Source organism: Phaenicophaeus curvirostris, unplaced genomic scaffold (assembly GCF_032191515.1).
Source record: "Phaenicophaeus curvirostris isolate KB17595 unplaced genomic scaffold, BPBGC_Pcur_1.0 scaffold_75, whole genome shotgun sequence".
Classification (NCBI taxonomy): Eukaryota; Metazoa; Chordata; class Aves; order Cuculiformes; family Cuculidae; genus Phaenicophaeus; species Phaenicophaeus curvirostris.
In genome coordinates this window covers 544,417-571,005 of record NW_027206697.1, presented here as the reverse complement: position 1 = coordinate 571,005, position 26,589 = coordinate 544,417, and the positions used below count along the sequence as shown (strand labels likewise).

Here is a 26,589-nt window from a genome sequence, read left to right as displayed (position 1 = left end):
ATCCCAGCTCCGACTCACGCCTGTATCCTGATTCCAAGCCCAGCACGTGCGTCCTGAGCCGGCACTGCCCGCGCTTCCCTCCTTGTGCTCCGTACAGAAACCCTTTTGGGAGAGCCTCGCGATGGCATTCCAAGCCTGGAGAGAACCCTCATCCCTCCCATCCCGGCGCGGTGGGATCTGGCTCCGAGTGTTTCTGAAGCGAGGCGGGAGTAGAGCCGGTAACACACACGGACGCAGACGAACTTTCTTTGTGCCTTTATCCCAACTACAGAAACCTCCCGAGAGCCCTGCCTGCCCCGGAGCGCTCTTCCCACGCGGCTAAAAAAATCCCCAGAGAGGCCGGGCAGGCAGCGGCCGAGCCTCTGGAGCAGAGTTCATGCCGAGAGGTCACTGTTGTCGAACCTCTCCTGGTCGTAAACCTCGGCCACCACCTTCCTGCCGGCGAACCAGCGCCCATTCAGCGCCTGGATGGCCTTGTGAGTCTCTGAGGCCATGGAGAACTCCACGAAGATCTTGACGATGATCTCGGCGTCCTCCTCCTCCCCCTGCTTCTCCTGGTAGATGATGACCCTGTTCACGGCCCCGAACTTGCCGCACTCTTCCGTCACCTCTCCCTCTAGGTCGTCGTCGATGTCCTTTGGATCCACCATGTTGCGGAGAACCATCACTGTGGACTGCAGAGAGAGGGGAAAGAGAGAAGTCACCACAACGAAGAGACGTGGAGATGAAACCTGCGGCGTTGGAGCGATGCCGGACACCCCAGCGCCACGGAACCACCAGCCCCATCCCTGGAGGGGCTCAAGGCCAGGCTGGATGGGGCTTGGAGCCCCAGATCCAGCGGGAGGTGGAACTGGGTGGGCTTGGAGGTCCCATCCAGCCCAAACCATTCCAGGATTCTATGATTTTCAAGGACAAACAAGCCCATCTTCTCTGCAGGCACCAGAAGCACCAACAGATCTGGGTTCCTCCTCTTGGCTGGGGAAGCTGTCTCCCTCTCCTGAGCCTGGGGCACACGGGAAGCACAAAGTGACCCTAAAAACTCAGTGAATTCCCCTGCGCTGAAGCTCTCCAGGCCTTTTGCCTTCCTGGGAGGGGAGCTTGAACATTTTCCTGGTCTCTAACTGAGGGATTCACCGGGTCTTTCACACCTTCAGGACCTGAAGGTGCTTCCCTAAAAGGGACTCGGGTGTTCTTGAGCACCTCAGCGCCCCCGACTCAAGCCCTTCTGGGGCCTGAGCTGCCCTGGGGAGCTCTGGGGCTTGTTCCCAGACGGACTGAGGTGAAGGCACCTCTAGAGAACCTTGCTCCAACCTCCCCTGCTCCGGCAGAGCTGCCCAGGACCGTGTCCAGGTGGCTTTTGAGCCTCTCCGAGGATGGGGACGCCCCTGGCCGCTCTGGGCAGCCTCTGCCTTCGCGCATGATGCCAGCTCTGCCGCATCGTGGAAAGGTTTGGGAGGGAAAGGACCCCAAAGCTCAAAAAGCTCCAGTTGTGCCTAACGAGATCAGCAACGCGTCCCCTTCTGAGGGCTGGACCGAGCCCATCTGGCTGCTCTGCGTTCTGGATTTCTCAGTCATTCATTCCCTTTCTCTTCGCGTCCTCTGGGGAATTTGGATTTACCAAGACCTCGCGATTCCACTCTTCGGGGAAGGGCTTGGGGGCCAGGTGGGCACTAGGGTTTGGAAGGAGCTGCCCCTGACCCCGAGCTGCTCTCACATTAATTAGAAGCCCAAAGGCCGTCACGATTTTCTCTAACGAACCGAGTGATCCGAGGCGGCTCCTGCCAGGCCTCGTCCAGCCTGGGATGGGTCCAAGCCCTCGGAAAAGCCCCATGCGGCTCCCAGAGGTGAGATCAGACCCCGCGCCCCGGCAGATCCAAAGCCAAGGCCCTCGCACTCACCTCCTGCTTCCGAAGCAACTTCTGCATCACCATGTGGCGGGCGCTGCTGCCAGAGATGCTCATGTGCTCCTGCTCGCTCAGCATCTCCGGCCGCTCCGACTCCTGGAAAACCTCCTCCTCCTCCTTCTCCTTCTTGACCTCCACCAGCCCCAGTGCCGGTGGGCTGGCCAGGATGGGGTTCACCACTCCCACCTGCGGGATGGTGACCGGGATGGGCGGCCGCGCGGGTGTCACGCCTGGAAAAGCACAAATAAACCGTTGGGAAGACAGCGGCCAGCGGTGGGATGATGGGAGATGGAGAATAATGGAACCCAGAGGTATGTGGGGCCCAGAGCATCATGGAACCCAGAGGAATGTGGGACCCAGAGCATCATGGAATCCAGAGCATCGTGGAACCCAGAGGAATGTGGGACCCAGAGCATCATGGAACCCAGAGGATCTCAGAACCCAGAGAACCACAGAACCTAGAACGTCATGGAACCCAGAGGACCATGGGATCCAAAGGTCATGAAACATAGAGGATCATGGGAACGTGGAGCATCATGGAACCCAGAGGATCACAGGACCTAGAACATCACGGGGGCCCAGAGCATCATGGAACCCAGAGGAGGGAAGGAGCTCTCGGCACACGTACCTGTGATGACACCGGGTGCCTGTGCGGCCATCACGGCCTGTGGCAACGCGCCGAGGGGCTGCGCCAGCGTCAGCGCCGGGGACACCAGCCCGGGGGTGGCCAAGGTGCCTAGGACGGCGGCTCCAGCCACCGCTTCCTGCAGGAAGGGAGCAAAGCGTGAGTTCCACACGAAGCAGCCGCACTGAGGGCAGGGTCATGGAATCATGGAATGGGTTGGGCTGGAAGGGACCTCAAAGCCCACCTAGTTCCACCCCTGCCACGGGCAGGGACACCTCCCACTGGATCAGGTTCCTCCAAGCCCCATCCAGCCTGGCCTGGAACACCTCCAGGGATGGGGCAGCCACAGCTCCTCTAGGTACGTGAGCCAGGGCCTCCCCATCCTCCCAGGAGAACATTTTTCCCTAAGATCTCATCCCAGTCTCCTCTCTTTCAGCTCAAAACTGTTACCCTCCTCTTATCCCTGCACTCCCTGATCCAGAGCCCCTCCCGAGCTTTCCTGGAGCCCCTTTCCACACTGGAAGCTGCTCTAAGGTCTCCCTGGAGCCTTCACTTCTCTAGGCCAAACAGCTCCAACTCTCCCAGCCTGTCAGTTCTTTCCTCCCCAGTGTCAGAGCTCATAGAAGCTCCATGGGAACGCAGAAGAGCAGGATCTGGGTAACCGCATCATGAGTTAAACAATCCAGAAAGCAACAAAAATATAGGATCTGCGGAGGTGGGGGGTGAGGTGCGTTTTCAGTAGTTTCATGGAGGTGATTTGCCATTTCACTGGGTTTTCATCTCAAACGGTGTTTGAGTTTGGTCAGTCCAGGTATTTGGATCAGAGCAGGCACCGGGAGGTGCTGTGGGTGTTGGGAGAGCTGGAAATCCCGATCACAGGGCAAAACCGGGAAGGTTTGGGTTGGCGTAGCTGGGAAAGTGCTGCTGGGAGCAACAGGCCTTGGCTTGGGCCCAGCTTGTGTCGGGGCTCGGAGTGACAGGACAGGAGATGAGGTGCCAGCAGGATCACGGGCTCATGGTGTGTCCTGGGATGGAAAGGACCCTCAAGGACCATCGCGTCCAGCTCCTGTCCCTGCACAGGCCAACCCCAGATTCACCTCATGTCTCCAAATGCTTCTGGAATAGCACCAGGCTTCCCTGGGAGCTGTTCCAGTGCTCCTCCACCCTCTGGGGGAACAACCTCTCCTGATGTCCAACCTAACACCTTCCCCCGGCACCTTCCCTGGGGTCAGAAAGAAGAGCTCAGCACCATTTCTCCCCAAGATGTGATCCCAATCTCCCCTCTTTTGACTCCAATCCGTTCACTGGCAGGACCCCATGGAGCTCCACGGCTTCGATGGCTGGAAGCTTCCTTCAGCATCCAGGGAGACCTTAGAGCAGCTCCCAGTGTGGAAAGGGGCTCCAGGAAAGCTGGGGAGGGGATCTGGATCAGGGAGGGCAGGGAGAGGGTGAGGGGAACAGTTTTGAGCTGAAAGAGGGGAGATTGGGATGAGACCTTGGGGAGAAATGTTCTCCTGGGGAGAGGGTGAGGGGAACAGTTTTGAGCTGAAAGAGGGGAGATTGGGATGAGACCTTGGGGAGAAATGTTCTCCTGTGAGGGTGGGGAGGCCCTGGCCCAGGTTGCCCAGAGCAGCGGTAGCTGCCCCATCCCTGGAGGGGTTCAAGGCCAGGCTGGATGGGGCTTGGAGCCCCTGATCCAGTGGGAGGTGTCCCTGCCCACAGTGGGGTTGGAACTGGGTGCGCTTTGAGCTCCCTTCCAACCCAAACAGTTCATAATTCCATGACGTGCAACCCCTAATTTCTGCAGCGGCTGCTCCTCCCTCACCCACTGAGGCCTTGGGATCCAGAGAAAGGAGCCGCTCACAAAATCAGCTGCAGGCCAAGCAGGAGCCGGTGTGGGCTGTGCACCTCGGCGATATCTTTGCTCAAGAGCTTCCAGGAACCCAACAGCGCTGGAATTTGTTCCTTTCTCTGGCTCTGGCACCACAGGAAAAGGCTCTGCTGCCGGAGGCAGACACGGGGTAGCCTTCGATGGGAATCTTATCTGCTCAATCCCTGCATTCACCCTTTCCCAACACCCCGAGGCCATTACGGCTTCTCCCACCTCACCGCACGGGCAGAGTCCTCCCAACACAGGGCACTGCTTGTGCCGCTGTCCCTGCACTTGTCAGTCCATCCCCTCACGTGCTTCCACGCGCTCTTTGAGCCTCGGCCATAACCCTCTCCCTAAGCTCTGGTGTGCGCATCCAGACAGGGAATTCCCTCCTAATTCCCACCCTATTCCTTCACACAAAGCTCCAAATGGCTCGGCCAGCCTCTGACCATAGAATCATAGAATCACCAGGTTGGAAAGGACCCACCAGATCATCGAGTCCAACCATTCCCATCAATCACTAAACCACGTCCCTCAGCACGTCGTCCACCCGTCCCTTAAACCTCTCCAGGGAAGGGGACTCAACCCCCTCCCTGGGCAGCCTCGGACACTGACCAATGACCCTTTCCGGGAAATTTTTTTTCCTAATGTCCAATCTAAACCTCCCCTGGTGGAGCTTGAGGCCATTCCCTCTCGTCCTGTCCCCTGTCACTTGAGAAAAGACCCCAGCTCCCTCCTCTCCACAACCTCCTCTCAGGGAGTTGCAGAGAGCAATGAGGTCTCCCCTCAGCCTCCTCTTCTCCAGGCTGAACACCCCCAGCTCTCTCAGCTGCTCCTCTTGTTCTCCAGCCCCCTCACCAGCTTCGTTGCTCTTCTCTGGACTCGCTCCAGAGCCTCAACATCCTTCTTGTGGGGAGGGGCCAGAACTGACCCCAGGATTCAAGGAGCGGTGTCACCAGTGCCGAGTACGGAACGGCTCGGCCAGGCTCAGATTGGCTTGGCCAGGCTCCGATCCAGGACACCAGGGTCTCAGATCCTCACCAGTGTCACGGCTGAGCCTCCACACACATCCCGCTGTGCTCCCAGGGCTTTCCCTCCTCGCTGTGGATTGGCAGGAGCAGCTTACCCGCTCGTTCCCCACCTGTCATTCCCTTGGTTGAGCCGTGCCGGCCCGTGCCCTACCTGTGCCGTGATCTTGGCTGTCGCTGCCGCTGCGGCGACGGCGGCTGCTGGAGGCAACCCGCCCGGCGTCGCTGGCGTCAGGAGCGGCATCGGCGGCGTCACCGCTTTTCCGACACGCAGGTACTGGCCCCCGAGGTCAAAGAGGTTCATGGAGGAAACGGCGTCCTGAGAAGACTGCGCCTTCTCGTACTCTGCGCCGAGGAGGGGAAAGTTACTGAGGATTCAGCCTCACCCGAGCCCTCTCGCGCAGTGGGATTGGAATCTCTGGAGAGTGATGGCTCAGGGCCTGGGCACTCTCATTTCACCCCTCCGATCACCAAGTGCTGCTGAGAGCACTCGGTGTCGCGTGATCGCTCAGCCTACGCAGCCGTGAGTGAAAACACCCGGCGGTTCCTTGTGTTCCCAAGCGTGGGCACAGACCAGCTCCACATCCATTTTTATCCCACGGTTAATGTTATTCCTCCCTCAGTTAAACCCCAGGCAGTATTCCCAGCCCCACACAAACGCCCCAGAGCTGCGTTACCAATGAAGCCGTAGCCCTTGTGCTTCCCCGTCGTGGGATCCCTGGCGAGCGTGCAGGATTTGATCTTCCCGAAGGCCTCGAAGACACTCTTGATGTCATCGTCCGACAGGTCCTGGTGCACGGAGGCCACGTAGATGCGGTTGAAGGCCCGAGCCTCTTCCGCCAGCTGGTCTATGATTGGCTGCGCCTGCCCGATGTTGCTGGGCCTCCCGACCTGCGGACGCAGCGAGCGGCCCGTGAGGCCCCGGAGCGGCAGCGGAGGAGGACCCTGACACTCCACTGCCTTCTCAAACTAATTAACACGAGGGCAAAACGAGCCAAGGGCAGCGACTGATGCGGCTCCGGGATACAACCTGCGCTATGCTGGGTTCTGGAAGTTGGGATTGCTGGGACAGGCTCTGCTTCCTCCTCACTTTCTGTTCCCTGAGACCAACTTCCAGGACTTGGGAACAATTCTGAGAGCAAAACGTAGAACCATGGAATCCTGGAATGGTTTGGGCGGGAAGGGACCTCAAGGCCCATCCAGGATGCCAAGGGTAGGGACACCTCCCACGGGATCAGGGGCTCCAAGCCCCATCCAACCTGGCCTTGAACCCCTCCAGGATGGGGCAGCCACGGTTCCTCTGGAAAACCAAGGCTCGATGGAGCTCATCCCCCACCCACACAGGCATGAAAGAAGGTGTCGGTGTTGAAATATCATCAAGAAACACGCTGGTTTTGTGCCCATCCTGGGCGTGGGTGGGGAAAACGGAGCTGGCTCCCCAGAATAAGTCCCTGGGTTCTGTCGGTGCGTTGGAGGCTTCTCCACGGGGATAAGGGGACCAGGAGCCACTGGATAAAAGGGCTGAATACCAGGGTCTGCCAGGGAGCAGGCTTAAGTTATCGGGACAGAGCAGAGCTCATCGGGACAGACTCTGGGTTATCTCCGATGTCACAGAGCTGCAGGGAGCGTTTCTGGACGCAAACTCATTCCTCGCACTGCTGAGGAACGCGAATTGTCAGCACTCACCTTGATGTTCCTGCCCCCCAGCATGACGGAATTCATCTGCTCCAGCGCCAGCTGCGCGGCCTCGGGGACCTCGTATTCCACAAACGCAAAGCCCTACGAGACAAGGATGTGCTTGTGGAACCACATCAGCCAAGCTGCCTCAAACCCCGTGATGAGCTACGGTGACCACAGCTCCCTGGGTACCAAATTTTTGCTGTCCTGGCCCAAGAAGTTGTTTCAGCAAAGAAGGTTTTGCCTAAAGCGGGAAACGAGGTGCTGACTGGGCTCCCTGCATCAGAGCCTCTCGTCCGCAGAGGCCTCTTGGCACACAGACAGGATTATCAGCCGCGTGGTATCTTCTGTGCCACCACCCCACACACACCCGGTCCCGCTACAGATGCCGCAAAGCAAAGCAGAGCCAGCAGCCACGAATGTTTATCTTAAAAGTGCTAAAAGCTGCCTGGTCTCTACAAGGACAAAGGCTCCTTCTTGGAATCGTGGAATGGTTTGGGCTGGAAGGGACCTAAAAGCCCACCCAGTTCCACCCCTGCCACGGGCCGGGGTTCCATCCTCTGCTGTGGGCAGACACCTCCCATGGGATCAGGTTGTTCCAAGCTCCATCCAACCTGGCCTTGAACCCCTCCAGGGATGGGGCAGCCATGGCTTCTCTAGACGTGAGCCAGGGCCTCCCTACCCTCACAGGAGAACATTTCTCCCTAAAATCTCATCCCAATCTCCCCTCTTTCAGCTCAAAACCATTCTCCTTGCCCTATCCCTGCCCTCCCTGATCCAGAGCCCCTCCCCAGCTTTCCTGGAGCCCCTTTCCACACTGGAAGCTGCTCTAAGGTCTCCTAGTTTATATCCTTTTCCTGGATAGAATCAGGAAGAGAAGGAAAGCCCTTCCTCGAGGGCTGCTGACCCACCTTGTGCTTCATGGTGACGGAGTCCCAGGACATGTCAATGCTTTTGATGGGTCCGAAGGGGGCAAAAGCCTGGCGAATGGTGTCTTCGCCCAGCTCGTAGTAGATGGAGCCCACGTAGACGCGGCACATGATGGCGAGGGCGCGCTGCCTCTGTGCTGCCATCTGTAGTGGAAAGAAGAACTGGCTGGTTAGAGCAGGGGCGGCCACGGCGCCAGGACCTCAGCCCCGTCCCCAATCCCTCCCAGGAGCTGCGACCCAGCAGCGGGAGCTCCTCGACGGCCCTCGCAGTGGTAAGAAGTCTTTTCCTGCTCGATGCACCGACTGCTGGAGCGGAGGAGCCGTACGGCTCGGGGGTCTCCCCTTCGGGAGCCTGAACCCGCTGGAAAGGTGTCCCCCCCCACCCCGCCCCAGGCCTGATCGAGGCTCCAGCAACGCTTGCAGGAGGAGGAAATCACTTCGTTTTGGGACCGCTTCCCCCTCCAGCAGCAAAGGCCTCACCACTGGACACTACCTGCCACCCTCCCTCCCCTAGGGACAGCACGGGATCCAGCGCCGGGCAGCGCCCTCCCCATCAGAACCTCCTCCCCTCTCCCTTGTGGGTCGCACACCCCCTCCCGCCCCAGGCAGGACGGGATCCAGGACTGGGCACCGCTTCGCTTCCACCGCCCGGGCCCAGGGCAAAGCACGAGGCGTGGAACGTTCCGGGGAACGTCGCAGTCAGCGAGCGGTGCCAGTGCTCATCCCTGCCTGCCCACACCGGCTCCGAGCGCCTCTGCCCGCAGCGTCCCGGTGCAGAGACCTCTGTGCTCTCCTCTCCTGCCTGCGCCTGACACCCTGCCTGCGATCGAACCCCGGGGTTCCTGAGAGCTGGCCCCCAGGAGCAGCGTCCTCCCATCGCTTCGCCCTCACTGCGCTCCTAGACCTGCTCCTAACAGACGCTGCTCGGGGAAGACGCTGCCTACGGAGAACCCCGGCTCTGGCCAGCACGTCCTAGGGCACAGCTCGGGGCCGAGGCAGGAGCTCCCGACACCGGAGACGGGCACGGAGCTTCCTCCTATCCTGCCTGGAGCGGGCGGATGGATGGGGAGCAGCGAGGGCTGCGGACTGTGGCAGGGCAGGCATGGGCAGCGCGAACTGGGACACCTCTCCCTCCCCGGCACCGCAGCAGGGAGCTCCAACGACCCCCTGGTCCCCAGCACTACCGCTTCCATCCAGGCCTTTCCCAGCCATCTGCTTTCGGAAGGCCGCGGCAGTGAGCTCGGACGCAGCTGGGGACACTGCAACTCACAGGGAGAACCCGAAGGGTTTATTCTGTGACTATCACAGGGACATGAACCGCTCCTGCGGGAACCCTCCTCCCTCACAGCACCCACACGTGATCGACGACGACCACGGGAGGAACCAAACTACAGCGGTTTGACTCCCTTGATGCCATCCAGCAGGGATGTTGAGAACGGGAAAGGCTCTCACCCCACGCCGCTGCTCCTGCTGGGACTTTACGCTCGCTCCTGGCTGGGTTTAAGTGTTTCACAGCTAAAACCAGGCCAGTTCTCAAGGTGCTCGTGGCGCTACGACTGGGAGGACTGTGACTTGGGCACCCGTGGGGCTGTGGGCACGAGGGCTGCCAGGGTCTCCCCCGCATTCCCAGCTCCGGTGCCGTTCGTGCGCTCAGAGCCACCCTGTGTTCCGTGGGAAGAGCTTTTGGACAGGACACGGTGGCCTTGCACCCAGCACAGGGATTCCTCACACCTGGAAGGGTCTGTGTCTAGAAGAGGATGTTCCCTCTTTCCAAGTTATCAATGCTGGAAAAGGGGGATCCGTGCTCTCCCCTGGCAGCAGCCACTCCAGAGGGAAATCCACACCTCACCCTGGGGGTGGGAGGAGTTGGGAGGACTCTGCTCTGTCAGCAACGCGCTGGGGATTGGAACCCATGATCGGGATTCAGATCCACACTAGGAATTCACACCTGCACTCAGGATTCGGATCCAGACTAGGAATTTGTACCCGCACTCAGGATTCAAGCCTCTGATCAGGATTGGGATCCATGATCGGGATTCAGATCCACACTAGGAATTCACACCTGCGCTTGAGATTCAAGCCCCTGCTCATGATTGGGATCCGCACTTAGGATTTGGATCCACACTAGGAATTCAGACCTGCACTTTGGCTTCGAGGCCCTGCTTGGGATTGGGACCCACAATCGGGATTGGGACCTGCACTTAGGATTCGGATTCACACTAGGAATTCGGACCCGCACTCAGGATTCAAGACCCTGCTCGGGACTGGGATCCACACTTAGGATTTGGATCCACACTAGGAATTCAAACCTGTGCTTGGGATTCGAGCCCACAAAGGACAGAGCTGATGTAAACCCCAATGCCTACGGCTACGTGTGGATCACTGGCAGGAACCAGGGAATGACAATGTGTGCCCGTGAACCAAGGACACGGCAGCAATAGGAGCTCGGGCTGGAATCTCATTGCTTCTAACAGCCACACTGCGCAGATTTTACTGGCTCCCAGCCTTTCCCTACCTAAAAATGGAGTTTAGAGCATCTGCAGCCTCCATGAAGGCGGCAGCCAAGAGCTGTACCCATGTAACATTCCTGCTTGGTGCTTGGGAAGGTTATTTTCAGGAGAAGCCAAAACACCACCTCAGAGCGCTCACTGAATTAAAGAAGGTGATGCAAAAGCTGGGTTTGGGATGAAGCGTTGGCCGAGGACAGGGATCCCACCTACACCGCTCTGTCCCACAGCGAGCGAGCTGGAGCAGGCTCCTGCTCCGGCTCTCAACAGGGAAGAACGTCCTAGCATAGGTCTATGGACTAGGTCTGGCAATTCCCAGCTCCGGGAACAGCCTGGAGGCTGAGAAATTAAACATTTCCTGCTAAGAGGATAAGTCCACGCTTTTTGGCTGTTGCTCAGCTGTGATAACGAGCCAGGTTATTTTAAAGTAAAACTGATGCGGTTGGGCTACCGAGTCAGTGCCTGTGTTAATTAGAAGTGGAAGTTTCTTGGGCAGGAGGGTTCAGAAAGCAGCGCTCCCAGTTCCCAGCGAGCGCTTCTGTCCCATTGCAAACTCACACCCCCTTATAAACCTTATTTTAGCTGCCCTGCTGCCACTCGGCTGGCTGAGGCCGCATTAAAGGAGGGCAAACAGGGGGATTTAGGTTAATTTGGAGTGCAGGCCTCTGTCCGCATCTGAGAGCAGGCAGAGATGTTTCCCAGCCAGATGGAAAAGTATTTACAACTCAATCTATAACTGAGGTTTTGTTGAGCGGGGCTACAGGACCCTTTCTGCAGCAGCCACATCAGACAGGGCTGGGAGAGAGGAGGATAATTGGGGGTAATTAAGCTCTTAGCGGCATCAGATCAGAAACTCCCAACGACCGCACAGATTCCCTGTGGGTCTGTCGCTCCCGTCCCGCTTTTCCCTCAGCACGACACGTGTTCCTCTAGGCTGGAAGCACACGCGAGCGCAGGCCTGCAGTGCCCCAGTCCTCCCAGCACCTTGGCTGCCCGCTGCTCCGCGGGAAATCGCCCCTTTGCGGTTACCTTGGCAGGCAGTTTTGGGTCGGGACCTCGGAGCTGTGGCGTCCCTAGAAAGGCAGCTCCCACAATCTCACGGGCGCGTTCAGAACTGTTGGAAAGCTAACGCTGTCTGTGCCAACTGACTCCAGGACCCCGGCTGCCGGTGTCCCGGCTCTGCCCCCAGCCTAGGGTCTTCCTCGGGGCGGGGGTTTACACTTTGCCTCTGCTTGTGGTGCTCGTCCAAAGCGGGTGGGGATGTGGGAGGGCTGTGCCGGGTGGCGTTAACGCATCGCATCACCACTACATCCTTTCCCCACGCTAGGTAGGCCCTGACTAAAGTGCCCGAGAAGAAGTGAACATGGCTATTGACCGATTGTAAAGGTGAGAGAGGATCTCCAAAGCCCATTGTCACTGCTGCCATCTGAAAGACAGTAAAGACAGAGTTCAGTCTGTTGGAGCTGAGCATACTACGGCTGTTTGTCAAAACTCAAGCAGAGCGGCGGCACAGGGAACCTGCGGGAGAGGCCTCTCCTTCCTTGCCCCTCGCTGCCTGCTCCCAAGTACTGTCCGGCACCAGGACCCTGCCGATTCCAGGCCCCCAGATTCCCGGGTGGGGCTGTGCTGCTGCCTCGGGAAGCAGGGTCTTCTCCCCAGGGGGACTCGAGGCAATGGGAACCTCTGCAACCGCTGCGGCCGATTCACCCCCAGCCCCTCAGCTACTCCGGGCGCTCAGAAACAGGCACAGCCCTGACGGCCGGAGCTGCCCAACGCGGCGAGCGCGGCCAGGGGGTTCCTCACCGGAAAAGCCTCGCTTTGAGAGGAAGGCAGCGGGATAAGAGAATCACGGGATGGTTCGGGTTGGAAGGGACCTTAAAGATCATCCAGTCCCAAGCCCCTTGCCACAGGCAGGGACACCAGGGATGCGTTCGAGAAATCAGGGAATGGTTCAAGTTGGAAGAGACCTTAAAGCCCATCCAGTTCCACCCCTCGCCACAGGCAGGGACACCGGGGACGCGTTTGAGAAATCAGGGAATGGTTTGGGTGGGAAGGGACCTTAAAGCCCATCCGGTTCCAGTCTGTGAAGGGAGGGAGATTTAAATCCCAGCTAAGGGTTCTCCCCGTGCCCGGGTGTTCCAGCATCAGCAGGAACAGCCGAGGGACCCTCTCTCTGAAATTGGGAGTGATGGGGAGGGGAAGGGGCAGCGCAGCCAGGAACAGGAGAGCCTGGAGGGAAGAGATGGTGGGAGGAGCCTGCTGGAAAGGAAACCGCTCCCAGTAACCCCAGACACCTTCATAAGGGGAAGCTGGAAGTGAAACCCGCAGCGAATTCCTTGTCTGCCGGCATCTCAAGAGGCACCTGCCCAGCCAGCAGGAGAGAAACCCCTGCGGCTCTGCTCTCGGAGGAGGGACTGGGGCAGTTTGTGCCAGAGGAGAGGGTTTCTCTAGCGGAGGGCAGGCTCCGATCCCGCTGCGGGAACCTCCAGGCAGACCGCAGGGCTGTGCTCTGGTTCTGAGCGTGCACAGGACTCCACCTTGCTGGGGAGAGCAGGAGAGAGAAGGGGCGGCCCGGAGGGGCTCTCACCTGCAGGTTGGTGAGCTGCTGCTGCTGGTGGGCGATGGTTTGCTTCACCAGCACGCTCTTGATGCTCTGCTCCATCGCGTACTTCTTCGCCTGGGGAGAAACACAGACTCTGTCGTCACAGGGTCACGGCACGGAGCAGGGAGCAGCGTTCGGATTCACAGCACGGCTCCCGGAACCACACGCTGGCTGTCAGCAGCACGCTTCGGCGCTCCGTGCCTCGGCTCGCTAGCGTCCCGGCCTGCATCTCGGAGCCGTGGGCCCTGAAATGCAGCGCGTGAGGTGAGGGCTGGGCGGGCGCAGCAGGCACGGCCTTCGGGAAGCAGCATGCACTACGCGCTGGGCCGTGTCCCTCTTCCCCTCAGAACCCACCACCACACCTTACCTGGGGATGAGGGCCAGGGCAGAGCCTCCTTCCAGTCCTCTCCACTCAGAGAACAGCGGGATAAAAAGGGTCTACGAGTGGGAAGGGGGCTCCAAACCCCCTGTCCAGTCTCAGGACCAGCGCTCCGCCTCTCTGCTATTGCCTCTGCCCTGTTCTACCTGGGAGAACCCGCTGCCTTGGCCCATGGAAACACTCCAGCTCTCCTTCCCTGCGGACACGAGGTCCGTTTGCCTTTCCTTTGTCTGGCAGAGCTCGAGCTCCGCACCCAGCAGCGCTGGCACGGAGGCTCCGTGCCAGGGAAGCCTAACGCCCACGCGTGTGCCTGCTCCCGGGGACGGGACAAACAGCGCAGCCAACCCCTCCGGCACCTGCTTTCCACGGCCGTACGAGTTTGGGAGGTGCCAGGAAACGGCAGGCTCTAACCCATGGATGTGAGACGTGCGCTTCGGAAACCTGGAAACGGACAAGGGGATTTACAGCCGTCAGCTACAGAGAAGCCAGAGGAAAGCAGGCCGTTCCACGCCGTGAGCCGAACACACACACACACCGGCAGCTTCTGCACCACGGGAACACTCACACGGAGCCCGCCTGGAACAAGGCTCTGCTTGCCACACCGGAGGGCACTGAGCCAACGGTTCCCACGTGGACGCGCTTCCCCTCCTCTCTTTTCCCAGCTCTGCTCTCCAGGCATCTGGCTCTCACCAGGAGAACCGATAGGAGCCAGCAGAAACCTCTCCAGCCCCAGGGGAGATGGGACCAACAGCGGGAGATGGGAGCTGGCCGGAACGCCGGCTCGCTCCCGCGGAATAAAACACCTGCCGCACGCTACCAGCTCCCATTAGAGCAAGACGGGAGGGAGCAGAAGGGAAACACAGAGGGGTTTCATTGTGTGTTCTGGTGTGGAGAGAGCAAAGACCACCTGCAGCAACCAGAATCCTGTTCCGTGTGGGGTGCCGGCTGCTCCTCACAGTGGCTGCGGTGGCTGCACGTGGTGTTAAACGGGAGCTGGAGACATTGCTCGCTTGGGGGTTTCGGTTTTGAATGAAACTGCTCTCCCCACCCCAGCAGCAAATCGCATGTCACGCTCCCAAAAAAGCATCTATAATCTCTAAATCAACCCAAGTCATCCCGGGGCACAGATGTGAGGGTGGGAATCCCCACAGCAGGGCTGTTACCCACGAATTCTTGGCAGGCAAGGTCCCTTTAACATAATCAGTAACTGAGGAGCATTAAAAAGCACCCCAAAACCCCCAAACCAGCAAAACCAGCGCCTCAACCCAAGGACCAAGTGTGCTAAGGAGCGAATCCAAACTCCCGTCAGGTCTGCTCACCTTCTGCAGAGCCTCCTGCTGCTCCGGCGTGAGGGGGGGAAGCCCCAGCTTGGCCGCCGTGCTCTGTCCATTTTCCATCTTGATGGATTCCGTGCCCTGAGGAAACAGAGGAGACACCTGGAAATGCCGCTCCACGCAAGGCACCGATTCCTCACCCCAGAAACCCATCGTGCTTCATGTCAGCGTTGCAGCCAGCGAAAAACTCTTCCCAAATCCACTGGTGATCTGTGAAAAACCCTTAACATTCCAGCACTCCACAGGGAGAGGCTCCCATTGACGGTGCCAAATGATCAACCCTGTGGATGCAGAGTTCCAAGAGCACCGGATTCTCCTCCGGAAGGCCTCCAGCCTCCCACACTCGGCACCAGACACACACCACCTGCCCGTGCCGATTCCCAATCCCAACATCCGAGCAGGTTCCAGGGCCACCACAAGGAGCTGTTCCCACCACGCTCAGCACCGATCAGCTTCTCTAGGGTTTTCCAGTGTGGCTGAAGGGATCATACGGCCCGGGCCTGCCTGGAACGCATCCACCACCCGTATTCATAGAATCATAGGATAGTCTGAGTTGGAAGGGACCTTAAATATCATCCAGTTCCAAACTCTGCCACGGGCAAGGATACCTCCCACCAGATCAGGGGCTCCAAGCCCCATCCAACCTGGCCTTGAACCCCTCCAGGGATGGGGCAGCCACAACTTCCCTGGGCAACCTGGGCCAGGGCCTCACCACTCTCATGGTGAAGAAATTCTTCCTTACGTCCAGTCTAAATCTGCCCCTCTCCAGTTTATCCCCACTCCCCCACGTCCCATCCCCACAAGCCTTTGTGAACAGTCCCTCCACAGCTTTCTTGTAGCCCCTTCAGGCACTGGAAGGTCTCACTCTAATATCTCCTCGGAGCCTTCTCTTCTCCAGGCTGAACAACCCCAGCTCTCTCAGCCTGTCCTTGTACAGGAGGTCCTCCAGCCCTCGCATCATCCTTGTAGCCTCCCCTGGACCCGTTCCAACAGCTCCATCTCCTTCTTATGTTGAGGATTCCAGAACTGGACACAACACTCCAGCGGAGGTCTCACCAGAGAGGAACAGAGGGGCAGAATGCCCTCCCTCAGCCTGCTGGCAACGCTTCTTCTGACACAACCCAGGACAGGGTTGGCCGTTTGGGCTGCGAGCGCACGTTGCCGGCTCATGTCCAGCAGCCCCAAGTCTCGGGGCTTGGTACTGGGTGGGCTTTGAGGTCCCTTCCAGTCCAAACCATTCCATGATGCAAGTGGCATTCCAGCAGAACCAACAGCGAGCGTTCCTGCTACTTTGGCTTCCGAACGATCCCAGCAGCACTGGCCACAACACTGACGTTCCCAGGGGGCACCAACACCTCCGGAATCCTACCTGCTGATCCCTCCTTTGGGAAGGAAATCACACCGGCATATTGGGGCCTCCCCAGTGTAATTCCAAAGTGCGGAACAGCGAGTCACTGGGTTTGGCTACAGCTGGAGCCCCAGACAGAAAAACACTTCCAGAAGCAAACGATCCCGCGCGTGGCTGCACCCAGGCTCCCCTTCATCCCAGCACGAGCCAAAATTCCCTCATGATCCCATTTTCCACTTACGCTGTTTTCCTGTTTTTCTTCTACACGTAGAACGAGGAGGAAAGGGCGAGCGGTTACGGTACTTGAACCACACGAGTTCTTCCCACAGCCCGTGAGGGAGAAGTGAAGCTCAAAGACGTTCACAACTTAGGGAATAACTTTGACTTTAAAAATTACCATGGAAGAAACAGGAATTTCTCTGTTCCAGAAGAAAACAGCAAGATGCGGACGCTCTGCTCAGTCACGGGACCAGGAAGAGCACAGGGGAGGCACAGGAGCTACGAGTCCCATTCCATATTCCAATCGATGCGTGTGGCTTTCCCACAGTATCAATAACCAATAAACATCAGCTGACGGCTCGACACAAGGCGACACCAGAGCAGCACCTCACAAGACCCAGCTCGGTCTCCTCCCAAACACAGAGCATCCTCTGCACTGAAAAGCTGGCTGAAAGCAAATCCAAAATCCACCAAATTCCAGACCAGGGTCACTCTTCGTTGTCCTCACTCTTTGTCCTCAACTCCCAAGCTGTTCCAGCCAAGCTCCGTGATTTAAACCGCCGCAGAACAAAGGACGCGTCCCAGCTGTTCTGAGGAGCCTGCGGAAGCTCTGGCGTTTCCCTAGGCCAGTTTCCTGGTCACATCAGAGCACGGCCAATCTTTCCAGCAGGGAGAGGAGAGTCTAGACGGAGGCACGCAGGTTGGTTGAGCTTGGAAAGAACTGAGCGAGGGATCAGGCAAGAGGTTCTTGTGGGATCTGGGTTCGTTCCCAAGGACTATGAACCCCAAGACGTGGGTCCTTTTTTCCAGCACAGCGAGGTAAAACCCACAGCAGCAGAACTCCCGCTGGATTAGTGCAGGATTCTGGATGGGCAGAGTCTGCTCACGTCCAGCGGGATGAGAGCACCGTTTGTGGAAGATCTCACACGGAAAAACGTGGCTCAGCTCCCACTGTAAGGCTGGACAGAAGAAATTCTCTCTTTTTGATGCTTAACATACTCTATCTAAGCTTAAAATAAACACTTTTGTGCCATGGCAGGGGTGGAACTGGGTGGGCCTTGAGATCCCTTGCAACCCAAACCATTCCATGATTCCACGATCTTCCTGTCACTACAAAAGCTCGCTGGGAATACAAGCGGGTGATGCTCCACCAAGCCTGAATCCCTGTTCCTGGAAGGCTCTCTTTGCCCTGCAATGCTGGGATATCACCTGGTCTGTAAGCAACAGAGACAAAATAGCTACTCCCATCCATCTCCGGACTCGTATTCCGGCACAATCCTTTGTTTCACCAATCCCTTTCATTTTCCTCGCTCCCAACAACCACCGCCTCTTGGTAGTGGAAGCTCCGACCAACACAGCCACCAGTTCTGAAACCAGAGTTTGCCTTCCTGGGGCTCCCAGAGGAATCACAGCTTATCCAGGACCAGAGTTTGCCTTCCTGGGGCTCCCAGAGGAATAACGGCTCATCCAGGACCAGAGTTTGCCTTCCTGGGGTGCCCAGAGGAATAACGGCTCATCCAGGACCCGAGTTTGCCCTTCTGAGGCTCCCAGAAGGAATCACGGCTCATCCATGACCAGAGTTTGCCTTCCTGGGGCTCCCAGAGGAATAACGGCTCATCCAGGACCCGAGTTTGCCTTCCTGGGGTGCCCAGAGGAATAACGGCTCATCCAGGCTCGCTGCACTCAGCCCTCCAGATGCAGATGCCCAATCTGATGGGACACGGTGAGCCACATGTTTGAACTGGAATGCCTGGTGTTTGAAGTCCCAGAATCCTGGGATGGTGGGGCTGGAAGATGCTTCTGGAGCTCCTCCAGTCCCTCTGCACAGGAGCGCATCCAGGCGGGTTGGGATCTCTCCGGAGAAGGAGATCCTGTACCCTTCCTGAGCAGCTGTTTCCAGGGATCTATCACTCACACAGGAAAGAGGTTTTTCCTCCTGTCTAGGTGGAACGTTCCAGGCTCCAGTTCATGCCCCGTGTCCTTGTCCTGGTGCTGGGCACCACAGAGTAGACTCTGGCTCCCTCCTCCCACTGGATATGGATCCCCTCTCTGGGCTGGACAGAGCCAGGGCTCCCAGCCTCTCTTCCCAAGAGAGATGCTCCAGTCCCTCCTTATCCCCGCGGCCTCCGCTGGGCTCTCCTCAGCCGTTCCTGGTCTTTCCAGAGCTGGGAAGCCCAGAACCAGACACATGATCACGATGGAGCCTCCCGAGGGAGAGCAGACCCCCTCCTTGCCAACACCACCAAACTCCTCGCTCGGCTCCCAGCTCGCGATCCGTAGGGTGCGTTTGCGGAAAAGCAACCCAACATTAATTAAATTTGTTTGGTTGAGCCAATGTAAAGCAACGCAACGTTCCCTCTGTTCGACCATCTCTGGAATTGCATTGAATCCCATGCGCTCAGCACTCATTCCCAGCATCAGCCCAGCAAAGCTCCTCACCCAACGAAGCCCTAATTAAGCAAAGATGGGATAGAAGCAAAGCAAGCTGTTCCCATTTGACCCCGAATTCCATAAAGGAGTAACATGAAGGAGAACTCCCAGAGAGTTCAAAGGGAGACCCTTAAGGAAACACAGAGCGGCTTCAGAATCAGATCCATTTCCAAGAAAAATCCAATGTTTCTGTAGAAAACAACTGGAGGAGGTGGGGGCTGTAACCCGGTGCCCCGTACCACTCAGCGCTCCCTTTGATTGTATCGGATGCCACAGCCCGGGCTGCCTTCCCGGGAGCCCTGGCATCCAGCTTTCCCACTCCCATTTTACACAGTTCCAGTTATCCAGACCCAGAGGGAGCACCAGGATTCCCTCTGGTGAATAAACTGCACAGAAAACAAACGAGGGAGTTCTGCTCCTTACAACACACAAGATCTGCTCAGCAGTGTCCCAAAAATGTTCCCAAGAGCACAAGGACTCTTATAGGAATGAATTCTGTCAGGATACTCGCATAAACATGGAAAAGGAGCAACAAAATTTCAAAAGAAATTATATCCACGGTCACCCAACATTTCCTGCTCCGTCAGGAAAAGGTTTAACAGCAGCGCACGGCTTAGCTTGGGTTGCCAGGACAGTAGAGAAAGAAAGGGCTCTGGAGGAAGAGGAGGAAAGAAAAGGGCTCCGGGGAATCGAAGAAGCCCAGGGTGACAGAAGGTGAGAGAAGCCCCGGGAGAGGAGGAGACGGGAGAAGCAAAAAGGCAGAAGCCCCATGAGAGAAGGAGGCAAGAGGGCCAGAAAAGCTCTGGGAGGGGAGGCCAGAGAAGGGCCGAAAGGCACCAGGGGAGGCTCCAGGAACAGAGGGGAAACGGAGAGCAAGGGGAAAGGCAGCTCCGCAAGGGTCCAACTCCACCGAACGCCTCCTTCCCCACCCCCCCCGCCCACCTGGCCCCTTCCAAACCAGCGAAGCCCGAACCGCGCGGCTCCCAGCGCAGCGAACCCCAGCGGCAGCGGCAACGAGCGCGGCGGCGCATCCCGATCCCCGGAGCCGCCCCGCCCCTTCCCTTCCTTCCCGCAGCCCCCGCGCCCCCCTAGCACCGAGCAGGGCCGCCCCGAGGCCGCCGCCGCGCTCAGGGCCCGCCCGGGGCCGCGCCGCTCACCAGCGCGATGGTGGTCGTGGCCGCCATCTTGTCCTCCCCGCCGGCCGCGGCGCGCGGGTCTCGCGAGATCGCGGAGAGGCGGGAAGAGGAAATCTCGCGGGATCTTGGGGGACGCGCACAGGGCGGGGGAGGGGGAAATCTCGCGAGATCTCAGGGAGGGGAACGGGGAACCCTCGCGAGACCCCGGGGGAGGGGCGGAGGAGTCTCGCGATATCGGAGGAGGGACGCGAGAACCTCGCGAGGTCGCGGGGTGAGCGCACAAAAGGGAGGGAACTCTCGCGAGATCTTGGGGTAGCCTCGCGAGATTCGCGGAGAGTCACGTGGTCGAGGAAGGCGGGAAGGAAAGAAGCGGGAAGGAAAGAGGCGGGCAATGGCGGGCGTAGGTGTGAGGTGGGGCTGGTGGGGGGGACGCGCGTGGGAGGTGTTTTTAGCAGCCAAAGTCATCTGGGCGAGGATCAGCTATGATGCAGCCAGCAGGAGCAGGAAGGAGATCGTCCCCGTGGACTCAGCACCTCGAATCCTGGGCTCAGTTCTGATCCCCTTGCTCCAAGAAAGACCTGGAGGGGCTGGAGTGTGTCTGGAGAAGGGAACAGGGCTGGGAAGGGTCTGGAGTGCAGGGGTTGTGGGAGCGGTGAGGGACCTGGGGCTGCTGGAGAAGAGGAGGCTGAGGGGAGGCTTGGCTCTGCACAGCTCTGGGAAGAGGTTGTGGTGAAGTGGATATTGGTGTCTTCTCACAAGGAACAGGCAGTTAATGAGAGGGAACAGCTTCCAGTTGGGCCAGGGGAGTTTAGATTGGATATTGGGAATGATTCCTTCATGGACAGAGTGGTGAAGCCCTGGCCCAGGCTGCCCAGGGCAGGGGAGAGTCCTCAGCCCTGGAGACTGGATATTAGGCAAATGCCATTCTGGAGCGCAGAAAGGATGTGGAGTTGTTGGAGTGAGGCCAGAGGAGGCCATGGAGACAATCTGAGGGCAGGAGCTGTAAGGACAGGCTGGGAGAGTTGGGGTTGCTCAGCCTGGAGAAGAGAAGGCTGCGGGGAGACCTTGGAGCAGCTTCTAGTGCTGAAAGGGGCTCCAGGAAAGCTGGGGAGCAACTCTTGATCAGGGAGTGCAGGGATAGGACGAGGGGAACGATTTGGAGCTGAAAGAGGGGAGATTGGGATGAGATCTTAGGGAGAAATGTTCTCCTGTGAGGGTGGGAGGCCCTGGCCCACGTTGCCCAGGGTAAGTGGTGGCTGCCCCATCCCTGGAGGGGGTCAAGACCAGGTTGGATGGGGCTTGGAGCCCCTGATCCAGTGGGAGGTGTCCCTGCCCGTGGTAGGGGTTGGAACTGAATGGGCTTGGAGGTCCCTTCCAAACCTCTCCCTGCTTCCTCACATCTCCCACCACAACTGTAGCTGCTCCCAACTCCCCGCATGGGGTTGAGGTGCTTTAGGAGCTCAGAACTGGAGATGGAGGTAAACACTGTGTAAACAGTGCGGTCCCGGCTCTGGACTCCCATTTCCCATTGTTGGCCACTCCTGGTGTGTGTTTTCCACAAGAAGGATGTTGAGGCTCTGGAGCGAGTCCAGAGAAGAGCAACGAAGCTGGGGAGGGGGCTGGAGAACAAGAGGAGCAGCTGAGAGAGCTGGGGGGGTTTAGCCTGGAGAAGAGGAGGCTGAGGGGAGACCTCATTGCTCTCTGCAACTCCCTGAGAGGAGGTTGTGGAGAGGAGGGAGCTGGGCTCTTCTCCCAAGGGACAGGGGACAGGACGAGAGGGAATGGCCTCAAGCTCCGCCAGGGAAGGTTTAGGTTGGACATTAGGAAAAAATATTTCACGGAAAGGGTGATTGGTCCCTGGCAGAGGCTGCCCAGGGAGGGGGTTGAGTCCCCTTCCCTGGAGGGGTTTAAGGGACGGGTGGACGACGTGCTGAGGGACGTGATTTAGTGATTGATGGGAATGGTTGGACTCGATGATCCGGTGGGTCCTTTCCAACCTGGTGATTCTATGATTCTATAATCCTGGTCCCCGACTCGGTTTCCCAGGATTCTCGGTGCGAGGCGGTCCCGGTGCAATCCCGGTTTCCCATCGTTGCCCAGGATCCAGACTCGGTTTCCCGTCCTTTCCCGGTTCCATCCCGGTCCCGGACTCCTTCTCCCATCGGTGCCCGTTTCCCATCGCTGTCCGGTGCAATCCCGGTCCCGAACTGGGTTTCCCGTCCTTTCCCGGTGCGATCCCAGTCCCGGACTCGTTCTCCCATCGTTCCCTGCTGCGGGTCCCGGACTCGGTTTCCCGTACGCCCCCGCTTCGGGGCGGTCCCGGACTCGGTTTCCCGTCGCTCCCCGGGGCGCGTCCCGGACTCGCTCTCCCGTCGCTCCCCGGTGTCGGGGCGGTCCCGGATCCCGCGGCGCTGTCCCGGCGTGCCCGGCGGGTGCCGGGGTGCGGGTGCCGGGGTGCGGGGGTCCCGCTGCGGGTCCCGGCTCGGGCCCCGGGGCGATGCTGCGGTGCATGCCGCCGCTCTGGCGCTGCAACCGGCATGTGGAGGCGTTGGACCGGCGGCACTGCTCGCTGCAGGCCGTGCCCGAGGACATCTACCGGTACAGCCGCTCGCTCGAGGAGCTCCTGCTCGACGCCAACCAGCTCCGCGAGCTGCCCAAGGTTAGTTAGACCCGAGCCGGGAACCCGGGATCGGGGGCGGGGAACGGGCACCGGGAACCCGGGATCCCATCAGAAGGGTACCGGGAACCCGGGATCCTGGGGAGATACTGGCACCAGGAACCAGGATCGTGGGGAGGCACCGGGAACTGGGATCCTGGGGAGATACGGGCACTGGGAACCCGGGATCGTGGACACATGCAGGCACCGGGAACCCGGGATCCCATCAGGAGGGTACCGGGAACCCGGGATCGTGGGGAGATACAGGAACCGGGAACCAGAAACCTGGGATCGTGGGGAGGCACCAGGGTCCCATCAAGAGGGCATGGAGAACCGGGAATCACGGGGAGCCACGGGTACTGGGAACCCGGGGTCCCATCAGGAGGGTACCTGGAACCAGGGTTGTGGGGAGGCACTGGGAACACGGGGTCACAGGGAGATACTGGCACTGGGAACTTGGGGTCCCATCAGGAGGGTATTGGGAACCTGGGATCATGGGGAGATACGAGTACTGAGAACCCGGGATCCCACGAGGAGAGTATCGGGAACCCGGGATCACAGGGAGATACAGGCACCAGAAACCCAGGATTGCGGGGAGATACAGGAACCAGAAACCTGGGATCATGGGGAGGCACCGGGAATACGGGATCCCATCAAGAGGGCACGGAGAACAGGGAATCATGGGGAGCCACGGGTAACAGAAATCCAGGATCCCATCAGGAGGGTACCAGGAGCCTGGGATCGCAGGGAGATAGGGGTACTGAGAACCCAGGATCCCATCAGGAGGGTATCGGGAACCCGGGATCACAGGGAGGTACAGGGACTGGAAACCCGGGATCCCATCAGGAGAGTCCCGGGAACCTGGGATCGCAGGGAGATACGGGTACCAAGAACCCAAGATCCCATCAGGAGGGTATCGGGAACCTGGGATCGCAGGGAGATACGGGTACCAAGAACCCAAGATCCCATCAGGAGGGTATCGGGAACCTGGGATCATGGGGAAATACAGGAACCAGGAACTGGGACTGTGGGGAGATAGAGGCACCGGGAACCAGAAACCTGGGATCGTGGGGAGGCACTGGGATCCCATCAGGAGGGCACGGAGAACCAGGAATCACGGGGAGCCATGGGTACTGAGAACTTGGGATCTGATCGGGAGGGTACCAGGAGCCTGGGGTCGCAGGGAGATACGGATACTGAGAACCCAGGATCTCATCAGGAGAGTATCGGGATTCTGGGATCCCATCAGGAGGGCATCGGGAACCCAGGATTGTGGGGAGATACAGGGGCCAGGAACCCAGGATCCCATTAGTAGGGTACCGGGAACCTGGGATCGCAGGGAGATACAGGTACCGAGAACCGGGGATGCCATCAGGAGGGTGTCAAGAACCTGGGATCACAAGGAGATACAGGGACCGGGAACCCGAGATCCCATCAGGAGGTTATCAGGAACCCAGGATTGCGGGGAGATACAGGGACCAGGAACCTGGGATCCCATCAGGAGGTTACTGGAAACCCAGGATCATGGGGAGATACAAGCACCAGGAACCTGGGATTGTGGGGAGATACAGACACCGGCACCGGGAACCCGGGATCCCATCAGGAGGGCACCAGGAAGCTGGGATTGCGGGGAGATACGGGCACTGATAACTGGGACCTTGCGAGAAGGGCACCAGTAACGCAAGATCACAGGGAGGCACCAGTAACTGAGGATGCCGTTGGGAGAGCACTGGGAACCTCGGAACGTGGAAAGGCACCAGCACCCAGCAGGGAGGCACCAGGAACCTGGGAGCATGGGGAGGCACTGGGAACCTCAGAACACAGGAAGGCGCTGGTGCTGGTGACCAGTAACCTCTCCAGGAGGTCACCGGTAACCTGGGATCCCGCTGGGAGGGAACTGGTAACCTGGGATCGTGGGGAGGTGCTGGGAGCCTCAGAACACAGGAAGGCACTGGTACTGGTGACTAGTAAGCCCACCAGGAGGGCACCAGTAACTGGGAACACAGGGAGATGCCAGTAACCTGGGATCCTGCTGTGAAGGAACTGGTAACCTGGGATTGTGGGGAGGCGCAGGCACTGGTAACCGGGAACCCACGGGAAGGGCGTCGGTACCAGTAGCAGCAACCCCACTGGGAGGCACTGGTGCCAGTAACCTGGACCCCATCAGGAGGCACTGGTACCGGTACCTGTACTGGTAACCAGTTCCTCCCAGCACGTCTCGGACAGGTGGGGGGACTGGATATCCATGGTTCAGGGGGTCCAGGAGGGAGAGGGGTGGCAGCCAGAGCCTGGGATGAGGCGAGGGCTCTGGGCTGCCCGGCGAGGGCTCTGGCTGCCTGGTGAGAGGGTTTGGCTGCCGGTGAAGGAGAATCCCTGCACCCCAATGCTCTGTCCTGCCAGCGCCGCTCAGCCGGGCACATGGAACATGGAAGCTCCGGTTTGACCCGTGCCGGGTGCCAATGAGTTTGTTCCCATTGCGATGGGTGGTTTGTAGCCACGGGCTGGGGCTCCAGCCGGTGTTTGCGAACGCTTCCACAGTTCCACATTGGAAGCCGCTTGGCCGCCGCATCAGGCTCCAAAGGCTTTGATTCCATGAGGCAGGAGCCTGGGATGCCATAAGCTCCGGTGTTGGAGCCCTGCAGTCCCGGTGGGCAGGAACCGGTATGGAGATGCTTCTCTTGGAATTGTGGAATGGTTTGGGTTGGAAGGGACCCCAAAGCCCACCCAGTTCCACCCCCTGTCACGGGCAGGGACACCTCCCACGGGATCAGGGGCTCCAAGCCCCATTCAGCCTCGCCTTGAACCCCTCCAGGGATGGGGCAGCCACAGCTTCTCTGGGCAGCTTGGGCCAGGGTCTCCTCACTCTCCCAGGAGAACATTTGTCCCCAAGATCTCATCTCAATCTCCCCTCTTTCAGCTCAAAACTATTCCTCTTGTCCTACCCTTCCACTCCCTGATCCAGAGCTCCTCCCCAGCTTTCCTGGAGACCCCTTTCCATACTGGAAGCCGCTTTGAGGTCTCTTTCTCCAGGCTGAACAATCCCAACTCTCCCAGCCTGTTCTCGTACGCGAGGTTCTCCAGCCCTCGGATCATCCCTGTGGCCTCCTCTGGCCTCGCTCCAGCAGCTCCGAGTCCTCCCTGTGCCGAGGATTCCAGAGCTGGACTCGGGGTCTGGGTTGGGTCTCCCTGAGCGGAGCAGAGGGGCAGGATCCCCTCCCTCCCTGCTGCTCCCACGGCTTTGGGTGCAGCCCAGGACACGGGTGGTTTCTGGGCTGGGAGTGCACGTTGGTGGCTCCTGTGGAGCTTCTCCTCCCCCAGCACCCAAGTCCTTCTCCCCAGGGCTGATGCCGGCTGTGTCCCTGCAACCTGTCATGGGAATCTCCCTATTCCGGGTGGTCAGAGCTCAGGGCATTTCATGCGGGGATGAAGTTTGAAGCTGCCACTCAAGACCGAGACGAGACCTCGAGCCTCCCTGGGCTGTCGGATGTTCCAGAGGAAGCTTCACCACGCTTCCCCTGTGGAATCTGAACCAGTTTTAGAGTTACTTAAGCGTTCCTTCAGCTGGAGAGAGCAGGAGAGTTGGTAAAAACAGACCAAGCTTTTAATTAAAATCCACTTTTTCTTGGCGTTATGAGGGCTGCGTGAAATTGGCTGTGAAATCTGGGCAGAACCCAACGTGACCCGAAACCTTGGGTCGATTTGGGCCGCGATAATTGGGGTGGATCTGGTGAAACTGTGAAACTTATGATTGGAAGTGGTGGCTGCTTGGTCTCCTGAGGTCTCTGGTGTTTTTCCCTTCTCTCCGTTTTTCCTGCTCATCCGCCCGTGAGTTGCGGTGAGCCGGGACTCGGCAGCGCGGGCGCCTGGCTTGGGGACGGGGACACCGGTACGAGGTCGGTCAGCGCTTCCGTTGCGTAGCTGGGCACCCAGGGACGTTTGAGG

At 59.1% G+C, this 26,589-nt stretch overlaps 2 protein-coding genes across 21 annotated transcripts in view; one reads left to right on the top strand and one right to left on the bottom strand.

Annotated features, from left to right (window-relative positions):
- Window positions 1-240: 240 nt before the first annotated feature.
- PUF60 (poly(U) binding splicing factor 60) lies at window positions 241-20,114 on the bottom strand. Of its 2 annotated transcripts, XM_069882042.1 has the most exons (11): window positions 20,013-20,114; window positions 14,844-14,939; window positions 13,131-13,220; window positions 11,919-11,969; window positions 8,019-8,180; window positions 7,117-7,209; window positions 6,108-6,321; window positions 5,585-5,775; window positions 2,533-2,668; window positions 1,899-2,134; window positions 241-674 (listed from the first exon to the last, which is right to left on the bottom strand). In XM_069882042.1, exons 1-11 carry the CDS (start codon window positions 20,037-20,039, stop codon window positions 375-377), a joined length of 1,596 nt encoding a protein of 531 aa, XP_069738143.1. In that variant the 5' UTR covers window positions 20,040-20,114; the 3' UTR covers window positions 241-374. The 2 variants fall into 2 exon arrangements, with proteins under 2 accessions (XP_069738143.1, XP_069738144.1); XM_069882043.1 differs by lacking the exon at window positions 11,919-11,969.
- A 2,323-nt stretch (window positions 20,115-22,437) lies between these two features.
- The window catches only part of SCRIB (scribble planar cell polarity protein), a 92,399-nt gene continuing 88,247 nt past the window's right edge, over window positions 22,438-26,589 (top strand). For 7 of the 19 annotated variants that reach the window (XM_069882061.1, XM_069882070.1, XM_069882059.1 and 4 more), the window contains exon 1: window positions 22,439-22,650. In XM_069882061.1, coding sequence (XP_069738162.1) covers window positions 22,489-22,650 — 162 coding nt within the window. In that variant the 5' untranslated portion in view covers window positions 22,439-22,488. Of the gene's footprint in view, window positions 22,651-26,589 lie in introns of all 19 variants that reach the window. The other 12 variants (XM_069882064.1, XM_069882060.1, XM_069882072.1 and 9 more) reach the window with 4 other exon arrangements.

Coding starts and splice junctions, on each gene's coding strand:
- PUF60 (XM_069882042.1), bottom strand. CDS start 20,039: ATGGCGGCCACGACCACCATCGCGCTG. Junction 14,940..20,012: donor CCACGACCACCATCGCGCTG/GTGAGCGGCGCG, acceptor CTGTTTCCTCAG/GGCACGGAATCCATCAAGAT. Junction 675..1,898: donor AGTTGCTTCGGAAGCAGGAG/GTGAGTGCGAGG, acceptor CTCTCTCTGCAG/TCCACAGTGATGGTTCTCCG.